General features: G+C 50.7%; 1 protein-coding gene across 1 annotated transcript in view; it reads right to left on the bottom strand.

The window, feature by feature from the left end:
• Positions 1 to 21,547, bottom strand: part of COL15A1 (collagen type XV alpha 1 chain) — a 98,413-nt gene that overhangs the window by 32,454 nt on the left and 44,412 nt on the right. Inside the window, exons 7-17 of the mRNA XM_028145945.2 lie at positions 18,451 to 18,560; positions 16,495 to 16,680; positions 15,089 to 15,241; positions 12,763 to 12,924; positions 12,102 to 12,251; positions 9,224 to 9,316; positions 7,935 to 8,060; positions 7,329 to 7,391; positions 1,666 to 1,701; positions 1,167 to 1,307; positions 916 to 975 (exon numbers count right to left, since the gene is read on the bottom strand). Coding sequence (XP_028001746.2) covers positions 916 to 975; positions 1,167 to 1,307; positions 1,666 to 1,701; positions 7,329 to 7,391; positions 7,935 to 8,060; positions 9,224 to 9,316; positions 12,102 to 12,251; positions 12,763 to 12,924; positions 15,089 to 15,241; positions 16,495 to 16,680; positions 18,451 to 18,560 — 1,280 coding nt within the window. The remainder of the gene's footprint in view (positions 1 to 915; positions 976 to 1,166; positions 1,308 to 1,665; positions 1,702 to 7,328; positions 7,392 to 7,934; positions 8,061 to 9,223; positions 9,317 to 12,101; positions 12,252 to 12,762; positions 12,925 to 15,088; positions 15,242 to 16,494; positions 16,681 to 18,450; positions 18,561 to 21,547) is intronic.

Raw genomic sequence — 21,547 nt, 5'->3', positions numbered from 1 at the left:
TGCTCACTTTCTATCTATCCTTGGATCTTGCCATCTCTCCATATTCACTAACATGGATTTTGTCTCAGGCAAGGGGAGCAAAAGATGAGGGGCAAATTCCCCATCCCAGAGTCAGAAGGAATACCCCTCAGAGGGTGAGGAGACCAGAGTCCTCTCCCAGCATGGGCGGGGCGGGGGCCGGGGGAGGGTCCTCTTGACCCTGAGTCTCAGAGCCGGCATCTGGAGGATGGGAAGGTCAGACTTCTCCTGGACTGAGTGCTCAGCTCTAGGTCCCATGTGATAAAGATAATGAGGATCCTAAGGTTGGTCCTCTTTACAGCAGGTATCATAGCAGAGGATAGACAACACTCCGGCCTCCCTGGGACTAGGTGTATCAGGGAGGGGCACCTTCAAGCACTGGCTTTGAAATGGGTCAAAGTGTGAGTATTGAATGGGGCAGCAAGAAGGAGGCAATGAAGCAGAGATGCTGGATGGTGAGGGACTGCAAAGAGAGGAGGGGGGGGGGGAGAGAGAGATTCCCCACAGGATGTTTTGTGCAAAACTTCTGTACTGTTCCTCAAAGAAACACTTGGTAAAGAGCACCTAGGCTCCCATTGCACAGCTGGGAGCTGGAGGCACAGAGAGGGTGAGTTATTGAGAGTAGCAGAGCCAGTCCCCTCACTCCAACATGACAGGCCTCCAAATGAAGTTTTCAAAAGCCCACCTTGCCCAGCCAGTGTGGCTCAATGGTTGAGCGTTGACCTATGAACCTGGAGGTCACAGTTTGATTCCTGCTCAGGGCACATACCTGGGTTTTGGGCTCGATCCCCAGTAGGGGGCATGCTGGAGGCAACCAATCAATGATGTTTCTATCTCTCTCCCTCTCCCTTCCTCTCTGAAATCAATAAACATATATTTAAAAGTACTTCAACCTACATTTGGTCCTGAGATTCTGGGTTCATGCCGTAGCCTGATGTTTCCAGAGCCTTCAATATACTATGGAAGGAAGAAGAATGAGAATATCAGGCCCAATTCCTGAGCACCTACTAGCGCCAGGTGTGGTTTTGGGAGCTGGCGCTTGGTGAGAATCACCACAGCCCCTGCCCTCAAACCGGGGTTCAATCTACTGGTCTTCCCAGTAATCCTTAGGGCATATTGTTCTTCAACCACAGATAGGGTGAAAGTACCTCAAATTCAGGTTCCATTGTACACTCAGGGCCTGGGGGCCCTGGGGGTCCAGGAGGCCCTGGGGGTCCCATGATCCCAGGAGTGCCAACTTGTCCATTTTTCCCTGGGGGTCCTGGTGAGCCTCTGTTGCCGGGGTCACCCTGTAGGGAAGAGGACAGGCTGACTACCCAGCCCTGGGTTATACACAGAAGGAACGACACAGACCCTGAGTCAGAAAATCATTCTTCAAGCTTAATTAGGCTGATGGATCTGATGGTTACTGCTTAATGGTACAAAAACAGCTGTCTGGCTAATTGACATTGTGCGCGATAGGCTGAGCACACGTGTGTGGAAGGGCGAGGATGGAGAAACACCGCAGGTGACTCACTCCCCTCCAGTGCCAGCTGTCCTGTCTTCCCCTGCAGTCCCTCTGAGATGTTTCTCTCTGCCCCACAGTCCGATCACAGTAAACCCAGAGAAAGGGAAGGAAGGAGGGAAAGCTGTTCTTTTTCTTTTTACCTTTTCACCGACTGAGCCATTAGGCCCTCTTGCTCCCTGGAAAACAAACAAACAAGACAGAGTCAACAGGTTAATTGATATCTCTCTCATTAGGTGTGTTCAGAAGAGAATTTAGAACTATGGACTCTTAAGTCACAGGATATTAAAATGGGACTCTTCCTCTCCCGGTTTGGGCCGATGTCTCAAAGCTGGGTGCATTATGAGAGTTGTCAGTTGCAGGCAAGTCATGCTGAAGGCTTGTGCGACCCATTTTTCACGATCAGCTCATCACCTACCTCAAGAGTAAGAAGGAGTTGAAGTTTAACCACGGGAGATCACAGAGGAAGAATTCCCATGGCGAGCCGTCAGTGCACTGGGCTGTCCCTTTCCCCACCCCTCCCAGATGCAAGTAAAGGGGCACTTCCCCTGCTCGAAGCCAAAGGAAGGGGCTTCGAGAACTTGCTATGTATTCACTAGACTTTTGGAGATATGTAGAAGGATGACTGACTCTCTTTGGGGGAAAAAATCTAAAGAACAAAAGCTGGCTGAAATGGCCCCAGAATGGGGGGGTGAGGTGTTGCACTAAGCAGGCTGCATGTCCACTCCCAGGAGACACTGTCCTACATTAGGGGACTGCAGTTGGGAATCATGAGGAAACCTTAAAAGCACCCTCAAGGGAAGGAGCCAGCAATTGCAGGGCCCCACAGAAGGCCCTGACACCTGATTATGATGCCCTTCGCCCCAGTCCCATTTCCCTGAGCTAGATTCCCTTTCTACACCCATTCCATAGAAATGGCAGAGTGGATAGTTCCAAAAGTCATGCTCAAAAATCAGAGGGCGAGTCACACTGAATCTGAAACAGTGAAGAATGCCGAAGGGAAAACAGGTGGAAAGCCAAAGCCAGAAGCTCCAGTCAGAGAGAGAAACCAGGGGAGAAAAGTATCGGCAAACTGGTGGTGGAAGCCAGGAGGAGGGTGTGGCTCTGACTGGGACATGGTTGAAATTCTGGAGCAAGGCACAGCCAAGGAGCCCTGCCCATCTCCCCTCGCCTCCCACTTCCACTGCCAGTCCAAGAACAATAAGAGTTATTTCCTGGAACAAAAAGATAGGGCAGAGGCCCAGGGGCTAGGGAACCCTGAGAAATCTAGGGGCACCCCAAACTCATAAGATCAGCTGCTGAGGTACCTGCCTGATGGCACATCCTACTCCTCCCATCCCCTTCCTGAAACCCGGATGTCCCAATAGTAGCTACTGCCCAACAACCCAACAATCTGTAAAAACACACACAGAAAACAGACCAAGAGGGAGTCCAATTTTGAAAGCAAACCCACAAACAAAAACACCACACATCTGAGGGAAGGCAACAATGCCAACAATGGAATGTATGCCCGAGGGAACAGAGTTAAGAACACAATCCAATCAGTACGTGAAGGATCTGATATATATTCTCAGGGAGGAAAGGGAGGATAGTACAGTCGTGAAACAAGCCACTATGAAGTAAGAACAGTGGTTATGGAAAAGAATCAAGTAGAGATCTTGGAAATAAAAATACATAACTGTTGGAAGAAAGAACAGGACAGAAGGTCTGAATGACAGAAGAGACACACCTGGAGGGAGAACTACATAAAGAATCAGGTTACAGAGGCCCCGCGTGTGGAGAGACAGTATTTGGGCCCATTCCACCAGCTCACAGATTCGGGGGCCACCACTTTGGAATATGAGCAGATCAGGCTGGGGACGGACGAGCTCTTCCTATTGGGATTTACATGAACAGGTAGAGTGAAAAGTGGGAGCCCCAAGGAAAAGGGTCAGCAAAGACCTCAGACTCCCCAAACGGTGGCGGTAGAGCTGTACTTGGTTCCTCCCTGAGAGAACTGTGCTAGGCTCTGCACTGCCTTGGAATTCCAACCAGCACGACTGCAAGTGTAGTGGCGACGAGGAAGTATGGAGAGATCAGCTGCACAACAGAAACCCGGGGACGGAAAGAACCAGGCGCAGGAAGGAGTGCTGCATGTGGCAAAAGCGTGGTTTAGAATCATTAGTCATATCAGCTCATTATGATGACTGGATTTGCTAAGGTCGTTATTAGACTTCCTCACACAGGAACATCAAAAAAATGAATAAATTCATGGATTTTTTTTTTTCTGTTGTGGTTTCTGAGACAGCACAGCTTAGTGCCTGTGGGTGCCTGTTGGTTTTGCTCACGGTGTTTGTTAATAACGATAACTTCAACACGCTACAGTGACAAGGGACTGCGGTTTATTTAGTTTCATGGAGGCCTACAATCCTGATTTTGTACCAAACATGGCTGATGATGAAATAAGGTATAAAAGGGGAACTCAGGCCAGTATTAGAATGTTTAATTGAAATATGTTGTTACAAGCTCTAAACCCATGACTGGATCCTAGTCAAGAGCAGCGGGCTGCTCAGGGTCGGGAGCAGTAAGTAACCTGCTCTTTATTATACAAGACTCAAAGAATTGCTCAGAGCCAAGTTGGGATTACGTGGCGAAAGGTAAGGTAATGATGATTTACTTACACTTCCCTTACACTGTGGAAAAGATAATGCAAACACTGACATTTCAGCAGCTCAGTGAGATTACTCAAGGCCACTTTCTCGGAGCTTCATGTTCCTCAGCAATTCTGGGCACTGAAGAAAATGTCAAAGCACAAACTCTTTTCCACCTGGTTGTCCTAGTATCTTTGGAGACTGAAGAAGACAATGAATGATTCAGATTATGAAAGAAATGCCCTCGCCGGTTTTGCTCAGTGGCTAGAGCATCAGCCCGAAGACTGAAGGGTCCCAGGCTCAATCCCTGATCCTGGTAGGGGCATGTGGGGGAGGCAACCAATCGATGTGTCTCTCTCACATCGATGTTTCTCTCTCTCTGTCTCTCCCCCTCCCCTTCACTCTCTAAAATATCAACGGGGAAAAATATATCCTCAGGTGAGGGTTAACAACAACAAAACACAGATTATAAAAGAAGGGAAAGAATGACTCTGTTAATCGTAGGTAGATGCTGAAGACCTGGACAGCAGAATCTGCAGCGCCAAAAGCAGAAAGGCATTTTCCAGAGGCCCATCTCCAGCAAGTTCTTCAGTATACTTTCCAGAAGCATCTGTATCTGAGAAAGCAGGCTGTTCCTCATCTACTCCTTCCTGGGCCAAAGATCTCAGAATCAGTTGATCTTAATTTGGGGAAAATAAATTAAGAAATACTCCTATTGTGGAAGTCAACATAGAATTACCTATTTGATAAATTCCTAACGACCATCCACATTTTGAGAACAACCCCACATCTGAAAATGATTATATATTATATTTTCTTCCGGCCCAATAAACTGGACCTTATTCTTTGGGGGAAAACCCCACTTCAGGCAACTTGTCCTGAAAATGACAACAGAGGCCAATTTCCTCATAAGCACGAGGAAAGACCTTTCTCAGGTGTCCATGGGAGGCATTGCCTGGGCAAGAAATGAGTCCCTTGTCATTGGAAGTGTGCAAGCTGAAGAACAGATATTGTGGAGGCTCCAAGGTATCATTGGGCCCAGCTGGCTTGGCTCAGTGGTTGAGTATCGACCTGTGAACCAGGAGATTCCGATTCGATTCCCAGTCAGGGGACAGGCCTGGGTTGCAGGCTCGATCCCCAGTGGGAGGCGTGCAGGAAGCAGCCTATCAATGATTCTCTCTCATCATTGATGTTTCTATCTCTCTTTCCCTCTCCCTTCCTCTCCAAAATCAATAAAGATATATATATGCATCATTGGATCTTTTGTTTTATTATATCCCTGAAGTTATTCTAATTATTCTTTTCTTTAGCATGATTTTATTATTTTACATCCAGACCATGCTCCTTGGTTTACCTTTTGGTTTTTTGGTTGTTGTTTTTTTAAGGTAAATGTCATGTGTAAGTTTCCCCTTGAGCTCCCGGATGCAAATTTGCAAGTCCTTCTTGAGTTTGCTTCTGCTTTTACTTCACCAGGAAGCATCATATACATACACAGTGTGACAAAATTAGGACTTGTAGCAAACTTCAGGGGGAAACGTGATTTGTCTTCAACAATTATATCTGAGCAAGCCTGCTGCTCCGGGCACGGCTGCTTCCCTGAGCAGCTGCTGAGCGCGCCTGCGATGTGTGTGTGCGCGGGATGTATGTGTGCGGATATGGGCGTGGGTATTTTTAAGTGCCAGACAAGTGTGTGGGGGTTGTGTGGGGGGAGGAAGCTGGTAAGAACAGGGAAGATGAGTGTAGGTCTGTGATGTTTCCTGCAAAATTTAATTTCTTATGAAAGAGTCGGTACATGTAAAATGAGTTCTATAAAGCCTGGCAATTATTTCTTCTTTTTTTTCTGAGAAATGAGCTTTCCACGAAAATCCAGTTACTGGTTCAATTAAAATAAACACACTTGAAAACTGACAGAAACTGGAAATTCAGCTCAGTGAGGGTGGTTGTATCGAGCAGTCAGGTAGGGTATATAGAAGCCCTTGGACCCCTCCCAGCTGGGAGAGACCCTCCCTCTTCCAAACCCCAGAAAAACTCAAGGCTGTGCCACTAGGAGGCTGATCTTGTCTTTATTGCCCTCCTTTGTGGGACATGGCTGATCTCATCCACCAGCCTGGGAACACTGGGGGAGCAGGAACCCCACCCACAGTGCAACTAGGGGCTTACGGAGAAGGAAGAGAGTGAAGGCATGCAAGACTCTGGGAAGATGAAAATGGCGCCTGAAAGAAGTTGCATCCATTCATCAAAGGCTAACAAAGGCCTGTGCTAGGTTTTAAGGATTCACAGACAATACTGGGACTCTGTCAGGGTGAGGGTGGGAGTGGACAGATAAGCTAACAGCGATAGTGTCATTGGCTAAGCGGGGTCCCAGCAGAATAAATACTGTGCAAATGGGAAGTGGAGAAAGGAGGGGTGCTTTCTGCTGGGAAGGAATCTGGGAGAGCTTCCCAGAGGACATATCTGAATGGGGCCTGGGAGAACGAGGGAGGGAAAGACACCTGAGACAGAGAAAACCACGGGCAAAGTCCAGGAGGCTGTGGGGGAAGAGCATTTCAGTAAGGCTGGCTGACCTGGAGGCCATCTGAGGGCGGGTTGGGGGTGGAGTGAGAAAGGCAGGTCGGGAAGGGACTCGAGGGTTCTGCACATAGTTACGTTTTTTTCCTGGGGGCAGTGGGGAGACAATGATATTTTCTTCTCGGAGAGGGCAGTGACTGAGGGGACCCCACTGGTCCGGGCAGGTGGGTGGGGCTGGATTGTGGGTGGGAACTTGGGGCACCAGTGAGGAGCCTGATGCCACTGTGCGCATAAGGAGAGATGACCGTGAGGCCAGGATGGACAGAGCGGCGAGAGATGTGGACATCAGATTGGCCAGTCCTGGTGCCGGACAGATCATGGCCGGAAAGGGAGAGGAAGGGAGTTAGAGCAGACTCTGTTTCTGAGTCCGTGTAACTGGCACCTGGTAGTGCCCTTCACTGAAGCTGGGGACGTGCAGGAGTGGGCAGGGCGGATGCTGAGTTCAGGACTGGCATAAAGAGCCCCGGATGGAGACAGCAGCAGAGAGGACCAGGAGGGGGTTAGAGAGGGTCTTTCACAGAAGATGCAAGGTCAGATTTAGAGGTCAGAGAGGGGCAGTGTGGGCCTGGTGGCTGCCAGGTGTTAGAACCCTCCCACCTTCCTCTTACCTTCTCCCCTTTTGTCCCGGGACTGCCGGAGGCTCCGTCAAGTCCAGGCTGTCCCTTGGGGCCCTGGAGAACATCAGTGACAATCAGCCCACAACATCCTTGATAAGAATCAAATACAGAGTCTTCCTACATAAGGAGGCCAGGGTTGGGAGGACCCAGCAGGTGAGGCTGGTGGCTCCAGGGCGTGTGCCTGGTCTATGGCGGGATGCCTGTCCTGGCCAGCAGAGGCTGAGCACCTATGGACGAGGGTCCAGTGTTTGCTTCTGTGGAGGAATCAGGGGCAGGGTGGGACTAGATGGTCTCTGAGGGGCTCCCATCCCGGGCCCAGCACTGACGTCCTATGATTCCAGGATCCCATGTGAGTCTGCGTTTCCTACACTGACTAAATAAAGCAGCAAAACAATGTGTAGGATGATGTTTTTCTCAGCTGCTGCTTCTTCTGAGTCTTAGCAGTGACTTGCTGAGGATTTTTGTTTACAAACATTAGCTGGCTGCTCACTCCCCGTGGTGAGCTTAGACAGCACTGGGGTCTGCGGTCTGCATGCCCCTCCCTGGCTGAAGGAAGACCTGTGGCCACAAGGAGGGGAGATGACTTCAGCAGCTCACCCGGGGCCCAGGTTCACCGGCAGCTCCGTTCTCTCCAGGAGATCCAGGGGGTCCCATGAAAACATCAGTTCCCGGTTTTCCTGGAGACCCAGGTAAGCCAGGTGGGCCCGGGGGGCCCGGGGGACCCTACAAAATAGACAGTCTGTTAAGAAACATCAGAGGAGGGGATAAATATATACTGAGCACATATGTTCTCTCCATTCTCTCCATTGCTTACAACAACCCTACGAGTAGAGACTGGTGTGCCCACTTAGCAGGTGAGGAAACTGAGGCTCAGTGAGATGATATAACTTGCTGAAGGGGTCAGAGCTAATTCGTAGAAGAGCTGGGATTTGAATCCAGGTCTTGCTGAGCCCATTTTATCATGTTTTCTCCTCAGGTGTATGCACACAATAAAAACCCAAATCACTGGAATCCTCAGAGATGCTCTGGTTAACTCACTTTTCTGATTAATCAAGAGGCCAGTCAAACACTGCCTGTTGTGCTAGCTCTTATTGTTAAAAAGCCTCCTGCAATGTGCTAGTCTCTTTAGCCTCTGTCTGGGTCGGCCGACCCCATCAGCCTGGAAGACTTAAGCAGCGAATCCTAAATCCTTCCCACCCGGTCATGGCGCATGGGCAGAGGGCAGCCGAGTGGAGCCATCTGTGTGGGGGTTCAGCTCAGGTGCCCCAAGGAAGAGAGGGCGCTGAGGTTGAGGGCAGGGACAATGGTGTCAACTGTGGCTGTTGAAGGGAGGTGCTCCCTGGGGGGCAACTTAGGGACAGATCAGTGGGGGTCCAGCCATGGGCAGGAGGCCAGAGAAGCAGGAAACCCTAGAGGGAGAAGAGGAGTGGAGAGGAGGGAGGGGGTGGCCTCTGGGTAGGGAGGGTTTCAAGAAGAATCTGGAAGCCAAAGTGAGAAATGCTGCCTAGCGGAAAGGCCAGTAGGTCTCTGTAATGTAAAGGGTGGGGTGGGGGGAGAGCCAATCTGTGGGGGTGAAGGCCATGGACACACCTGCTGGAGAAGGCTGCCAGGGGAAGGAGGCAAGTAGGGAGGTAGGGTTCTGAATGTAAACCTAGGCTCATGCTCACTTAACAAAACTACCGACGTGGGGAAATGTATACACAGATATACAATATAATGAGCTCCCGGGAGCCCACCGCCAGCCTCAACAATTATTGATGGTGGCCAATCTGTTCCGTCTGGTGTCCGCCCTCTCTCCCCTCCCTTCCCCCCCCCTTCCTCCTTCCCTCCCTCCCTCCATGGGGAAGGCCACCCAGGCACCAGGCCGTGTCACCCCTCACACTCACTCTTAACAGCTCCTCACTGTGCCCCAGGTCACCAGAGCCAGAGCCGATTTCCGAGCCCCAGCCCAGGCCAGAGCCCTCCGCCTCTGCTCCCACCTGCGGAGAAAAAAAATTCTCACAACTTGGTTTCCACTGCCACTCCCCAAGGACAGCCACGTCACCGAAAGTTTTCCCACATTCCGCAGCTCTGTTAACTTCTGCACCCGCCTTTCCTTCCAGCCCTTTCTCCCACTCTGCAGCTACCCTCCTCCCTCACCACCTCCCAGCTGTGCACCAACACGCAATTGTCCTCAAACATACTACATGCTTTCACATCTTTGCCCCAACCTCCTTTCCTGCTTTTCAAATCCCTACTCATCCTCCAAGGCCCGTTCAGTGATCACCTCCCCCACCCCATTTTCAGACAGAATTTCTCTCTCTCCTGTGTTTCCACCAGCCTCTGTTGAGGTCTCGATTTCATGCCAGGACCACCTGACTTGAAGTTCAGTTGTGTGCGGTCCATCAGCCACTCTAGACTAGGACTCTTCTGGGTCAGCCCAATCCTGAGATACCTCTGGATGCCCAGTGAGTTCTGGCACCAAGAAGGCATTCAGCACATACCTGTTGAATGCCATCAGTTCCTCCAAAGAACAAAATAAAATCCCCTAAACACCCTTCTGGTATCTACCTAACATCAAGCCACTGCTATGTCACCGGCACCCAGCAGATAACAGGTTCTATTTGCCAAACGACCTGAGAACTGGATTGACCTCATGGGTACCACTGTGGGATTTGCTGTTCAACTTATGGATCATGTATGAAAAGGGGTGGTTATGGACAGTACAGGAAACAAAAGTAGAAAGTCCAGACACTAAAACTCATCTCTACTCAACTCCTGGGAGCTATGACCTTGAGCAAACCCTTAACCCTCTCTGAGCCTCATTTGCACAAATTTGTTGAGCATATACTATATGCCAGGTAAAGTTTTCCATGTATTAACTTATGTCATCCTCACAACAATTCAAGGTGTAGGTACTATGATACCCACTTTATTCAGAGAGAGAGAGAGAGAGAGAGAGAGAGAGAGAGAGAGAGAGAGAGAGAGAATTTGCTACAGTTTTGTTGTACAACCAGGTTTAGATGCCTCTCTCACTCACTGCCCTTGGGTAACTCTGAGATTTAAAATTATCCTAAAGACTTTCCAGAGTGGATGCTCTCTTGACTGTCCTTACTGTGCCTTTAAACCATTTGCTCAGGAATCAGGGAATCCATTTCCATGCATTGCAGATTCCTGCACTCAAGGGTGGTCAATCTTCATTAGTAATATGCCAGGATGAAGTATTGCGTGTTTGTGTCTCCTTTTCTCCTTTCTCTCTCACCCTCACAAGTACCCAACCCACATTCCCACCCCCACCCACACACACATACCTCTCTTCTTAGAGCTTTTACAAATCCCACTGGAAAAGTCATAACGGGATGGTGGAAACAACCCTCTTGGTTCTACCACTTTGCGGCAACAACTGCTAACATTTAGGGAGGGTATTTCCTTCCAGGGTTTTTGCATGTGTCTATTTTTAAATAGTTAAGACCACACAATATGCTCAAGTTTATAACCAGCTTTTTTTCCACTTAACATTGTGTGGTATTTTCCCCCATCATAAAGTACTCTGAATAAATATAATTTTAATAGCTGCATATGTTCTGTTATTGGAATATATGTTAATTCAACTAACCATGGTTAGCTGGTTAAACCATGTCCCATTTTTGTTTTCTACTATGGACAACACATTGGAATCCTTGTACGTATCAAATGCTCCTTTACGATGGATTCTTAGAAGTTTCTGGGTCAACAATATGCAGTTTCATGGTTGCTAATATGTGCTGACAAGCAACTTCCCAGAAGTAATAAACCCAGCAGCACTCCCACCAGCATAGCTGACCTCACCACGCCCTCACCACGTGCCAACTGCTCAAAGCAGAAAACACGGCGGGCCTAAGGACAACTGACCCAGTTTCGTCAACATCTCAATGGCTAAGAGAAGAGAGGGAGACAGCCACAGACGAAAAGAGACTTAAGAGACACGGCAACCGAGCGTCACCTGTAGACCTTGTGTGGACCCAGGTTCAAACAAACGTCAGTAAGAAGATTGTTTTAAACTCCGGTATTAGACAGCAGGAAAGAACCATTGTGAAATGGATAATGGCATGGTGGGTAAGGAAAAAGCAAAAGGTCCAGATCAACCTACTAGCAATACACATGAACATGTTGATGAGTTAAATGAGACGATGTTTGGGATTTGTTTTCAAATACTCCAGCCTCCTCCCTGCTCTGCTCCAAAAGGTGGGGGTAGGAGGTGGAACGCATGAAGCACAATTGGTGCGATGACTTGACCTCCCAGCCACCCTCTTTCACAGGCAGAGATTGCGGCCCAAAGAAAAGAAAGGATGTGCGTGAGGTTACACAGGTGCAGCCAGAAACTCCTGTTGGAAGGGACGTGATCCCCTCCCCACGCACCCATCTTTGATGCTTCCATTCCCTCTGCAGCCCCGGCCCCAGGCCCCGTCTTTCAGGCTCCCCACCTCCAGTGTGGGGATCTCCTGACGTTTGAGATGGGCCTTTGCATCTTTGGTGAGCTCTGCCTGTCAGAAAGCTCTCACGTCAATGTAAGGGACACATGGGACACGAAGCCAGGTGCCCTAGATTTGTACCTCTTGCTTTTTCCTCTACAAACTTCCGCTTCCTTGTGTGTTCCCCAGGCTGGAGGCCCCTCGAGATCCCAAACTGGGCAGTTTGCAAACCAAAAGGAAAGCGCACCTCTGAGAGAGGCAGGGACAGGCTCCTCCCAGGATTTCAGCCTTTCCTTCTCTCCTCTGTAAACCTTCCCGCCTCTACACCACTTACCGAAGTGACCGGAGGGACCGCTGTTGCAGGAGTCACCGTGGGTATGGGCAGCGGGGGCCCCTCGGGGGGAGCGCTGCCCGACTCCTCCGCGTCCACCCTGGACAGGGGCTCCTCCGTTGTGGCTGCTGCCAAGTCGTCTTCACTAGGACCCTGGAAGCAAAACCCACACAAGGAATCGATGTGATGCAATGTGCACACTGCTGCCTGCCTGGGAGTTTGGGTGACTGTCATTTCTATGGGACTAGCCCAACTTCAAAACCCTTTCTTACTGACCACTGTCATTCTCCCTGACACATCCACAGAAGCACGTACTCCCCTTCTGAAAGATGCATCTCCTCTAAGCCCCCGTGCCCAGTGATGGGGCAGCCCCTGACCCCTCCTCCCAACAACCCCTTCCTGCTCTGGCCATTCGCCCTGAGAGGGTTCTTCCTGTTCAAGCTAAGAGGTAGCAGGGTTGAGACAGATATCTGCTCCCCTGACCCCTCTGCCATGCTCCCTCCATGGAAGGAGCTGAAGTTAGTGCCCCCCGCCCCCCGCCCCCCATTGGCGCTCTGACAAGCTGGATGGGCATTTGCGCCTGGGAAGGAGGTAGCTGCTGCTGTCTCAGGATGCTGACCTCTCTGCCTCCTGTGAGCCACAGAGGATGCAGGGGGGCACTTACAAACGTGACCGCTTGCTCAGGGGCTGCTGTGCGTGTGCCAGGAGGGGGGCCATGGGTGGGAACCTTGCTGGCCTCCTCTTCCTCTTCCTCGTCCTCGCAGGTGCTGAGGGGCATTTCTGCAGCAGCTGCTGCTGTTGTCAAACTCCCTTCACTGACTGGACCCTGAAACAAAATTGGCGCGAGGGACCTGCCACTTCGTCCTCACCTCTGGATGGTGGTGCGTGACCGCAGGGAGAACACTGCCAGGCCATCAGGTAATTGGCCTGGCCACAGCGCCCTTTCCCTTGCTCATCTGAGACCTCGCAGATGGTCCCTTCCATCTCCCAGGGTCCCTCCAGCGCACTGAGCCTGCACACCCCCACTCACTGGACAGTCACCACCTCCACAGCCCTGCTGGGTAAGTTCTGGTTTCCACCGAGTCAAGACTTGGCAGAACTGGGACCGGGTGCCTAGCAGTCTCACCTTGTGATCAGGGCTTAACCTTAAAGAAGTGTGTGTGTGGGGGGGGGGGGGGGGGGGAGGGTGGGGGGGGCGCGGGGGATGAGGGATGAGGGTCAAGAGAGGAAGGAGAAGAAGAGGAAGGAAAAGAAGGTGACAGTGATCCTTTGGTTCATTAAAATCGACCATGTAACTGCCCAGTGGTGAGCAGAGCTGTCAGCTGGTGAGGCCGTAGCCTCCCCCCTGTAGAGTTTCAACGGCTGAGGTTAGGCCAGAGGTGAAAGGCTGGGAGCAAATGCGTGGAATGATTTCAAAGGCCAGTGCTGTGGGTGTGTGATGGCCTGACATCTCCCTCTAATAACTCACTCAGCAAATACGCATCAAGTACCCGCCATGTGCAGGGACGAAGACAGATCGATGAACAAGATGTATATAATCCCTGCCTCTTGCAGCCTGGGAGGGAGCCGGAAGTGAACTAGTCACCAAGTTTATTGTTCGTTACAGTGATGACGAGACCTTCCGAGGAGAAGTGCGGTACTATGAACGTGTCTGTGGGGAGACTTCATGAATCTGGGCGGGCATCTCCCAGACAAAGTGGTGTTTAAGCTGAACTCTGATGGATAGGCAGGAACTAAGGAGGGGAGGAGGGAGGAAAAGGTTCTGGGCAGAGAGTAGACGGTATGGGAAGATTCTGAGGTAAGAAGGGGGCCGTGGAAAAGCTATAAGGTCAGCAAGGCTGAAAGGTTGAAAGCTGGGAAGGGAGGGGTCCAAGAGCTTGTCTGTGAGGCTGGCCAGGCCAGACCCTGCTAGCCTTGTAGGCCAGCGGGGGTAGCAGTGTCTGCAGGATGGCTGACCCCACAAGGAGGAATCAGGGAGGCTGATGGAGTTGGCCAGGCTGGAGCCTCTGCCATTGCCTGGGCGAGAACTGGGAGGCTCAGTCCAGGGTAGTGGTCAGCAAACTCATTAGTCAACAGAGCCAAATATCAACAGTACAACGATTGAAATTTCTTTTGAGAGCCAAATTTTTTAAACTTAAACTTCTTCTAACGCCACTTCTTCAAAATAGAATCGCCTAGGCCATGGTATTTTGTGGAAGAGCCACACTCAAGGGGCTAAAGAGCCGCATGTGGCTCGCGAGCCGCAGTTTGCCGACCACAGGTCCAGGGCAAGGTCCTGGCACTGGAGAAGGGTTGAAGGGGTGGGTCCACCATGTGTTTAGGTAAAAAAATCTTGTGGTTGATGGGATGTGGGAGGGAAGAAAGAGGGAAAAGAATCTGGATTAGGATTGGATACGATGCTCCCATTCATTTGAGCTGGGAACTCAGGAGGAGCAGAAATGAGTTCAGGTTTAAGTCTGCTGAGCTTGAAGAACTTGCAGGATACTTATTCTAGGGACATTCTAGGGACAGGCTTGCCAAGTGTCCTGAAACACTTGCGTCCTGACTTTAGGAGCTAGGATCAGAGTCCCCATGACCCCCAAGGAGAGGGCTGAGAAGTCCTGGCTGTGCTCTTGGACCCTGTGGGGCCTGCCTGCACCCCAACCCTCCACCACCCTCTGACAGCCTGTGTGCATGCTCAGAAACAGGCCATGGCTGAGCCCTGTCACCTCTCCTACTCAGAGCCCAGCAGGACCTGACCTCTGCTGGTGGAGGCGGTGACCCTGTACCAGCCCTGGGACTCACCCCCATGTACCTGACTCACCCCCCTAGCTGGCTCCCCAAGTACCTGCAGGGGTTTCACTACACACTCCCTCAGGAGAGAGTATCTGGTCAGGAAGGTGCCCCCAACCCATTCAGGCTCCTCTGGATTTGCTGAACAGAATGAAGACTGGCCCTTTGAGAGAGCAACATCTGCTCCCAGCCATGACTTCAACTTTCCAGCACCTTACCGGACTGACCCCTTCCTCAGGCTCCTGCGTGGACATGAAGGGGGCCGGTTCCCCGGTGGGCACTGTGCTGGCCTCTGCTTCCCCGTCAGTGCTGGTGGGCATCTCGGCCTCCTCCCCTGATATTGCTGCCGAACCTTCTTCAGTATCTGGACTCTGAATAGAAGACATCACGGGGACCAGGTCAGTGATCCACAGCCCTCTGGCTGGAGGGAACAGCCAGCCAGGATCCCTCCTGCATGTGAGTCCTGTTGCTTCAAAGCATTTGCACATCCCAGACCTCACCTGACACCACTGCCCTGACTGGGGCACCCACACAGAAACCTTGACCTGCACACCGACCAAGGTGTGAGCACCCTGGCCAGTATGGTGCCTGTGTGTCCATCCCGCTCCTCCCTGCCAACCTCAATGGCTGGCACTCATCAGCTGCCATCTACCTTCCACTACTCCTGAGAGTGAAGCTACCACTGAGCGCCCAAATCGTGGTGCTGGGACAAAACCCAGTTCCGGATGCACAGCTTCCTAGAGGGAGGGGCTATCTGGCCTCACTGACCACTTGCTCTCCTCACTCTCCTAGCCCAGTGCCTCGTTGCCCTCCCCAAGGTCACCAATAGTCCCTCTGGCAGACCCAGCTCACGCCCTGCTCTCCCATCCTTTACTCAGTGGGAATCCTGGCAGGATCTCACATTGTTAACCAAACCCAGAGCGAGCCAACACCACCCTCTCCTGGAAGGAGACACAGCCACCGAACCATACTCTACCTCCAGGCTGGCTTCCCCCATCCTTTCTCCACTCAGGCTCAGGTGACCTTTCTAAAACCTACTCTGACTACATCACCTCCTTCTTTAATACCCTCAGCAACTTCCCATTTCTGCTGAACACGCCCGGGCTCATTCTCATGGCTTCCTCAGACTCAGAGGCCCCTTCAGCCACGTTTCCCGGCCTTTCCTCGCTCACGCCTGACCCAGAAGGTCTTGGTATGCTCGTGCTGACGCCTCCAGGCCTTTGCTCCTGCTGGTCCTCCTCCTGGGACACCTGCCTCACTCGTATCTGCTGGGCCACCTCTAAGCATCCCCTTGGTCCCACTTTCAGCATCCTCTCCCCAGGAAGGCTTCGAGTCTGGGTTCTGGCCCCTTTTGGGTGCTGCCAGAGCCCCGTGTGCTTCTCCTACTGCACCTCTTACCCTCTGTCCCCAGGAAGCAGTCTATCCTATTTACCTGGTGCCCAGCCCAGCGCAGCACCCACCATCTGCTGAACGAGTCAACAGACGACTCAGCCTCCAAATCACTGTCTCCTCAAACGTGGTCCCACAGGCTGTCACTCCACATTTTGACAGTGACTGCTTCCACTGAGATGCCCACCAACCCCCAGAAAGAGGTGAAGTGGAGCATGCACTCCAAGCTACTTACTGGGGTGGCCCCTTCCCCAGGGTCCTGGGTGGACATGGAGAGGGCCGGGCCCCCGGTGGGCACACCGCCCCCCTCTGCTTCCCCTGCAGTGCTGACGGTCACTTCGGCTTCCCAGGCAGTGCTGATGGTCACGTCGGCTTCTCTGGCTGCTACTGTTGTTGCCAAATCTTCTTCAGTGTGTGGACTCTGAAACAAGACATCGCGAGGGACCACGTCACTGGGCCCACAGCTCTGATCAATGTGCCTGTGGCCGGAGAGAACAGACTGTCCGCACCTCTCTATCAACTTGCATTTCTGCAGCCTCTTTCCCTCCGAGCACTTTCTTACCTGGACCTCACCCCAGCCCCACGATAGCCCCAGAAGCACAGCCTCCCAGGGACAGAAGAGCCTGCACAGCACCTGTCTGCACGCACCAGTGGCTGGGAGATCCCTGCCTCCTGAGCCAGCCTGCTCCAGCTCCGACACCTCTATCTGGACGCATCTGCCTCCCTGCGACCTTCCCACGTGCCCATCCAGAAGCCATAGGAATAAGAGCCTTTGCCCATGACAGTGCTTCGAGACCTGCAGGCAATTCCTCCCTCCTCATCTTCTCAGCCTTGACACCTGCTTCCTCTCTTTCTCCGTGACTTAGTTTCCTTCAGGGTGCACACCCTTCCCGGAAGGTTACACGGCAGATGCAGGAAATGGAAGTAGAGCAGCTTTGACTGCTGGTGCTACCAAACTGACTATGTTTGATCTCAGTTTCCCAAGGTGGTGGTTGTTTTTAATTGGGGATTGTTTTGTTTTGTTTGCAAAAGTGTAGTTCTTTTGGATACTGAAAGCTTATCAAAGTTAGATAGATTTCCTTGCTGCAGAATTTCTCAGAGCCTATAAGGAAGAAATTAGTGGAGCATTTCCTAAATTTATTTGACAACAGAACCTTTTTTTCATATAACATATCAAGTCCTTGCAGAATTATTGTAAAAAAAAACACCACAAAACCACACATACAAAAAAAGGAGAGAAGATGAAGTTACAGATTTTACTAGTAAAATGAGACTCTTTCTGACACAACTTCAGCTAAAGTCCCAAAGGGCTTTATAATTAAGTACAACTAACTAATTAATTGTACAAGTTAAGTACAATTCCACCGTCATCGGGTGCCTTCCACATGCTAAAAGAAGGAACCAGGCCACTTATGTGGGATGCGCTGAGAGACCATGAAGTGAAATTAGCCTCCCCTCCTGCCTCCGGGCTACATAAGAAAAGGAAAATACCTCATATTGGGAGAGTAAGAATTCCTTTGGAGAGAATTTTAAGTGGTTTCCCCCCCTTTCTTCTGCTCACTACAAACCATTTGGTGAGCTGGATACGTATTCCATGGAATTTGGGAGACAAAGGGACTGCTTTTTTTATATTACACTGAACTGGGCTTTGAAAATAGGCTGTTATCAGACAGTGACTTGGAGAGTATGAGCATATCTGATTTTCATCCTAGGACAGTGGAAAGGATGAGCTGACCCTGTGGGCCATTGTGAGAAAAATACATTGGTTTAACTTTGGTATCCAACTGTGTCCAGCATCTTACAAGTTGGCTTTGCGGGTATAAAAGCCAATTACCCAACCACAGAGTGGACATGCATGTAGCTAATCTGATGCTGTCATGCAAGGGTTCAAAGAACAGAAGAGGCTGTGCATCTTCCCAACTGGGCGGGAGGGAGGCAGGTGCCATGGTGAGGACCCAGCACTCATCCCAGGCAGGTGTGAGGACCAGCTGTGTCCCCCTCCCTCTCGCCCTGGTGCATCCTGGAGGGCCTCTGGAGCCCTGGGGCTCCTGCTGCCCCTGTCCCAGCAGGAGGGAGGCAGTCTCTGCCATATTCAACTAAAACCCCAGTGGCCCCCTCGGGTGCCCAATACAAGTCACCATCAAGTCTAAAATACCACTGACATAGCAAGTGGAATTTACTATTCACTCACCTCTCCAGTGACATGAAGGAAGGCCCCATCCCCCGAGCCAGGATCTGTAATGGGGACCCGGTTCATAGTATGGACTTCCTCCAGAGTGTCATTCAGGATGTCACCAGACCCTGGGGAAGCAGGCGTTCTGTAATTAATAACTGCACTTTGTGGTTTTGAAAAAGAAGAGCTCCCTCTTCACCGACTGACTTGAAAAGATGCCCAGGATACAGGATTAAGAGAAAATAAGAAAAAATCCAAGGCAGTATTACATGTGCCCGAGGCCTGCGCCTGCGATCGGCCTGCATTCTCTGCCCTTTTTTCAGAGGGGTAACCATTTCAGACCGAAGTTACAGCCAACATTGGAGCACCGAGATTTAGGTACCAGGTCAAAAATCAGCCCACACGCCCCCAGCAGGGGCTGGCTGAACAAACGGAAGGCAGTATTACATGTGGTTTCTATCACAGTTTCTGCCACAACTGCAGGGCTGGAACCCAGCTTTGGCGAGTCGGTTAGCCTGTGCCTCAGGTTCCTCATCTGTAAACTGGGGATAATTCCCATCTCGTTATGTGCTACAAGGATGAAATACATTAATACAAGAAAAGCATCAAGGACAGCACCTGGCATAGAGTTAACAATGGATAAATGTTCGTTCATTGTCAGTGTGGTTCTATATTTGTAAAGGAAAAACAATTACATATGAGTATTCATGTTTTATCAACATTATATAGTTAATATAGTCATTATATAACACGTATAATATGTAGACATATATATGGATATGTGTGTGTGTGTGTGTAGATAAACAACACACACTTGGCTAAACCTCAATATTTAATATTGGTTTCCTCCTGAAAAAACTACTATTTTTTTGGTTCATGCAATTCTTCATTGATTAAACTGTTACCACAAGTACACATTTCTTTTGCAATTTAAAAAACACATGGAGTCCTAAAGCAAAGGAAAAGAAATTATATAACATAAATACATGTGTGTTACAGGCTGGACCTGGGGCTAAGCATGTCTCATTCCTTCCCTCATTTAATTTTCCCACTAGCCTATCTCAACTACCTACAAGGACTTTCCCACCACCTCGAAGCTGGTGGGCAGAGTCAGGACAGAACCCCACATTCTCAGTCTCCCCACTATCAATGCACTCCGTGTGTCTCCTGCTCTGACCCACACGTTAGCACCTTATTTATGAACCCCATTCTGCAGAGGAGAAGCAGGCCCCACAGAGAGGGAGTGGCTGGAAGAAGCCCTTGAAGCCAGGTCAATCTGTCCCATGCCCATACATTTGCACACATGCTGTGTTCATGCATGCCCCACAGTATGAACAGTGTGTATGTGTGTGGAGGGGAGGGGGCAGGTAGGTGCTGCATTATTCAAGGCATCCTTTGCACAGGCACATCCTGTAACTCTCATGCATCCTTCCAGCTGCTACCACCAGGGGGTACTGTGCAAGCAGCTAGCCAGACCCCAGGCCTCAGAGTCCCCATCTCTTGGAGGATGGAGGTGAGGGTAGTGTGTGCCCTGGGGCAAGATGGTGTCAGGGAAATTTGAATAAAACTATTGGGTGGCTTCCCCTAGCCTGGGACCAGGCTCTCCGGGTTCAGGCCCATTTCCTTCACCATCTGAACATTCTACCCAACAAGAACGGGAACATTTCAGCCAGTCCCGTTGCTTTTGTTTGGCCTTTTGTTTGCCAGAGAAGGAGTCTGGCTGATCACGGGGAACAGGCAAGTTGTGCTTGGATCTGGGTCCCCGTCTGGATTTGGCTCCCACCTCCTTTGAACTTACCCCTCCGTCTAGAAGAGGCCCTCACCCCAGGGCCCCACAGTCTCTGCCGCCTCCTTTCCTGTCCTCAGAAATCCCAATTCCACCCAGGAGAACAGCACTGCAGTCCATGCACCACTTCCACATCCTCTCATCACGGAGGATTGTGGACAGACAGTTAGAGAATCTGAAGCTTGGAAAAGTTAAGCAACTTGCCCAGGCCCGGCAGCCAAAAGGTGGCTGAGAGGGCCTCCGTCCAAACTGTCTGCTCCCGGCCAGCCCCGCAGTCTTTCCACAGCAACACCCTGACTCCTTGGCTGTGTTATGACTTTATTAAATTATCAGACAATTTTTTTCTATTCAGTACTGCATACCTTCTCTCACCCACAGACTTCCCAAGTTTAGTTATTAAAATAACATCCATTTACTGATGGCAGAAGTAAAAAGAACAATGATATGTAAGATTGTAAAAGACATGTAAACCACTGAACTACAAACAAAAAAGTTAAAACCACCCACAATCCTACCACCCAGAAAATATTACTCATAGCATTTTGTTGTATATTATTCTAGCACACCCACATGTACGTACACACACATGGTTTTATATGGATAGATGTAAATATAACTAACGTATTCAAAACTAGGGTCATAGCACACATACAGTTTTGAAAGGTGCTTTTTAGTGGAGTACACCTTGAGCATGTCCCTGGGCCATTCAATCTTCTGCGTCACCAAGTTCAGGGCTGCACATATGAATGAAATATAATTTGCTCAACCAGTCCCTCAACTGTGGGCATCTGGGTCGTTTTTAGACCTTGTACCTAGATCTCAGTGCTCTGGCGTCGGCTCTAACTTTGGTCTGAAACAGTTATCCCTCTGATAAAGGGCAGAACACGCAGGCCGATCTCAGGCCTTGAGCACACGACTAGCTGCTGCCTGGGGATCACGTCAGAAGTTGTGTTTTTGCCAGTGCTCCTTTGTATCGCTGGGCAGGGACCGAAGTCCTGGAGGGGGAATCCAAGAGGCCGGACTGCCCCAGGGCCTGCTGCTGACCTCCTGGGCCTGCCCCTCTCTGGTCATCAGTTGGTTTTCCCACATGTGCCACACAGGAGTTTAGATGGCCCGACCCTCTGAGAATCAGGGAGTCTGTGGCCAAGGCTGGGAGGAGCGGGGATTCCGGAGTGAGGCCTGGGCACTGGCTCTGGCTCACACTCATGAGCTGTGTGACTGTGGGCACGTCACTTACCTTCCAAGCACTGGCTTTTCCATCTGCAAAATACTGGCTGATAATAGCAACTCGGAGATGTGTGGTTGGGCTTGGGGATGACATATGTAAAC

Source organism: Eptesicus fuscus, chromosome 15, assembly GCF_027574615.1.
Source record: "Eptesicus fuscus isolate TK198812 chromosome 15, DD_ASM_mEF_20220401, whole genome shotgun sequence".
NCBI lineage: Eukaryota > Metazoa > Chordata > Mammalia > Chiroptera > Vespertilionidae > Eptesicus > Eptesicus fuscus.
The sequence above is the reverse complement of the archived record's forward strand: the minus strand, read 5'-3'. Positions and strand labels throughout refer to the sequence as shown.